Source organism: Lottia gigantea (assembly GCF_000327385.1).
Source record: "Lottia gigantea unplaced genomic scaffold LOTGIsca_157, whole genome shotgun sequence".
Lineage (NCBI taxonomy): Eukaryota > Metazoa > Mollusca > Gastropoda > Lottiidae > Lottia > Lottia gigantea.
The window spans coordinates 36,458-37,860 of record NW_008707910.1 but is presented as its reverse complement, the minus strand read 5'-3'; the positions used below and the strand labels follow the sequence as shown (position 1 = coordinate 37,860).

The window sequence follows — 1,403 nt, the reverse complement described above, 5'->3', positions numbered from 1 at the left end:
TTTGATAAAATACAACCAAGTGACGAAAGAAGTTGTAAACCAGAATATGTCCAATAATCTAACGGCTCCATCTTTATCTTTAAAGGGTTGGTATTATTTATATCATTACGATAAAGAAATGGTGGAAGAAGAATGGTATGAAACTACTAGAATGGTTGCGAAACATACCGAAAAAGAAAACGTAGAAAAAGTTTATTCGCACACTAATCCTTTTATAAGAAATTTTATCAGACGATCTATTAAAGGAGGAAGAGTTTCGGCAAATAGAAAATCATTTGAAACGAACAAAATGGATGAAATTTGTAACGTATTAAAGGAATATACAGAACTTGAAAGTAATAACATAATTGATTTATTCAAAGAATACAGCGCAAGCACAAAAGACAAAACGGAGGTTCATTCGAGACTAGAAATAGAAAATAGAAAATAGAATGTACTAAACTAATGGCATTTGATGCTAACGGTTTATACGCTTCCGCCATGTCGGATTTAGACAGTGAATATCCGAGAGCGGAAAGTGGAAGACCATTTCTACCAGAAGAAGAAAAAGAATTTGTAAAACTCTTCAATAAACAAAAATTCAGACCTAAAACAGCTATTTTAACAGTGTGGTTTGACTATCCCAAAAACATGTTCTTCCAACCGATACCAGCTAAAGATAAAATCACTTTCACGAATAAAGAAGGTAAAAAGGAAACTGGTAACAAAATCAGGTTCAGAAATGATTTCTGTCACGACGTTTTAACATCGGTCGATATTCAAGAAATAGTGAAAGCCGGTGGACGAATTATTAGAATATTAGATGGTATAGTTTACGAAGAAAATTTTAAAACTCCACCCTATAGAGATTATATTTTAATTTTGAGAGATTTAAGAAATAAATATAAACGAGAAGGTAATATCGTGGGTAGTAATTGCATGAAATTATTAGGTAATTCCTTGTATGGTAAATCAATTCAGAAAGATATATTCACAACTAGACATTTATGGAATGAAGCAATTTTACAGGCCAACTTTGATTCACGCGTTAAAACCTATGAGAAAATTAATGATACTCAATCTATTGTTGAAACAGAAATTGAAGAAAAAGAGATTACTACCGAAGATAGTAAATCTACACGACTAACACCTAGTCATTTGGGATCATTCGTTTTATCTCACAGTAAAAAAATAATGAACAATTTCATTCACGTCATAAATGGATTTTATAAACCCGAAATATACTATACCGACACCGATAGTTTGTACATTTAATCCAAAAATTGGAAAAAACTAAACAGAGCTGGTTTGGTCTCCGAAAAAGACTATTGCAAAGGTAAAAACGATTACGGTGACGGTGGAATTATATTTGGTTTATATTTAGCACCAAAAGTCAAATACAACATCGTTTGACTTCTGATGTG

At 31.8% G+C, this 1,403-nt stretch overlaps 1 protein-coding gene across 1 annotated transcript in view; it reads left to right on the top strand.

The window, feature by feature from the left end:
- Positions 1-480: 480 nt before the first annotated feature.
- The window catches only part of LOTGIDRAFT_173354 (hypothetical protein), a gene marked incomplete at both ends in the record, with an annotated part of 2,377 nt that continues 1,454 nt past the window's right edge, over positions 481-1,403 (top strand). Inside the window, one exon of the mRNA XM_009050832.1 lies at positions 481-1,162. Within this exon, the coding sequence (XP_009049080.1) occupies positions 481-1,162 (682 nt within the window). The remainder of the gene's footprint in view (positions 1,163-1,403) is intronic.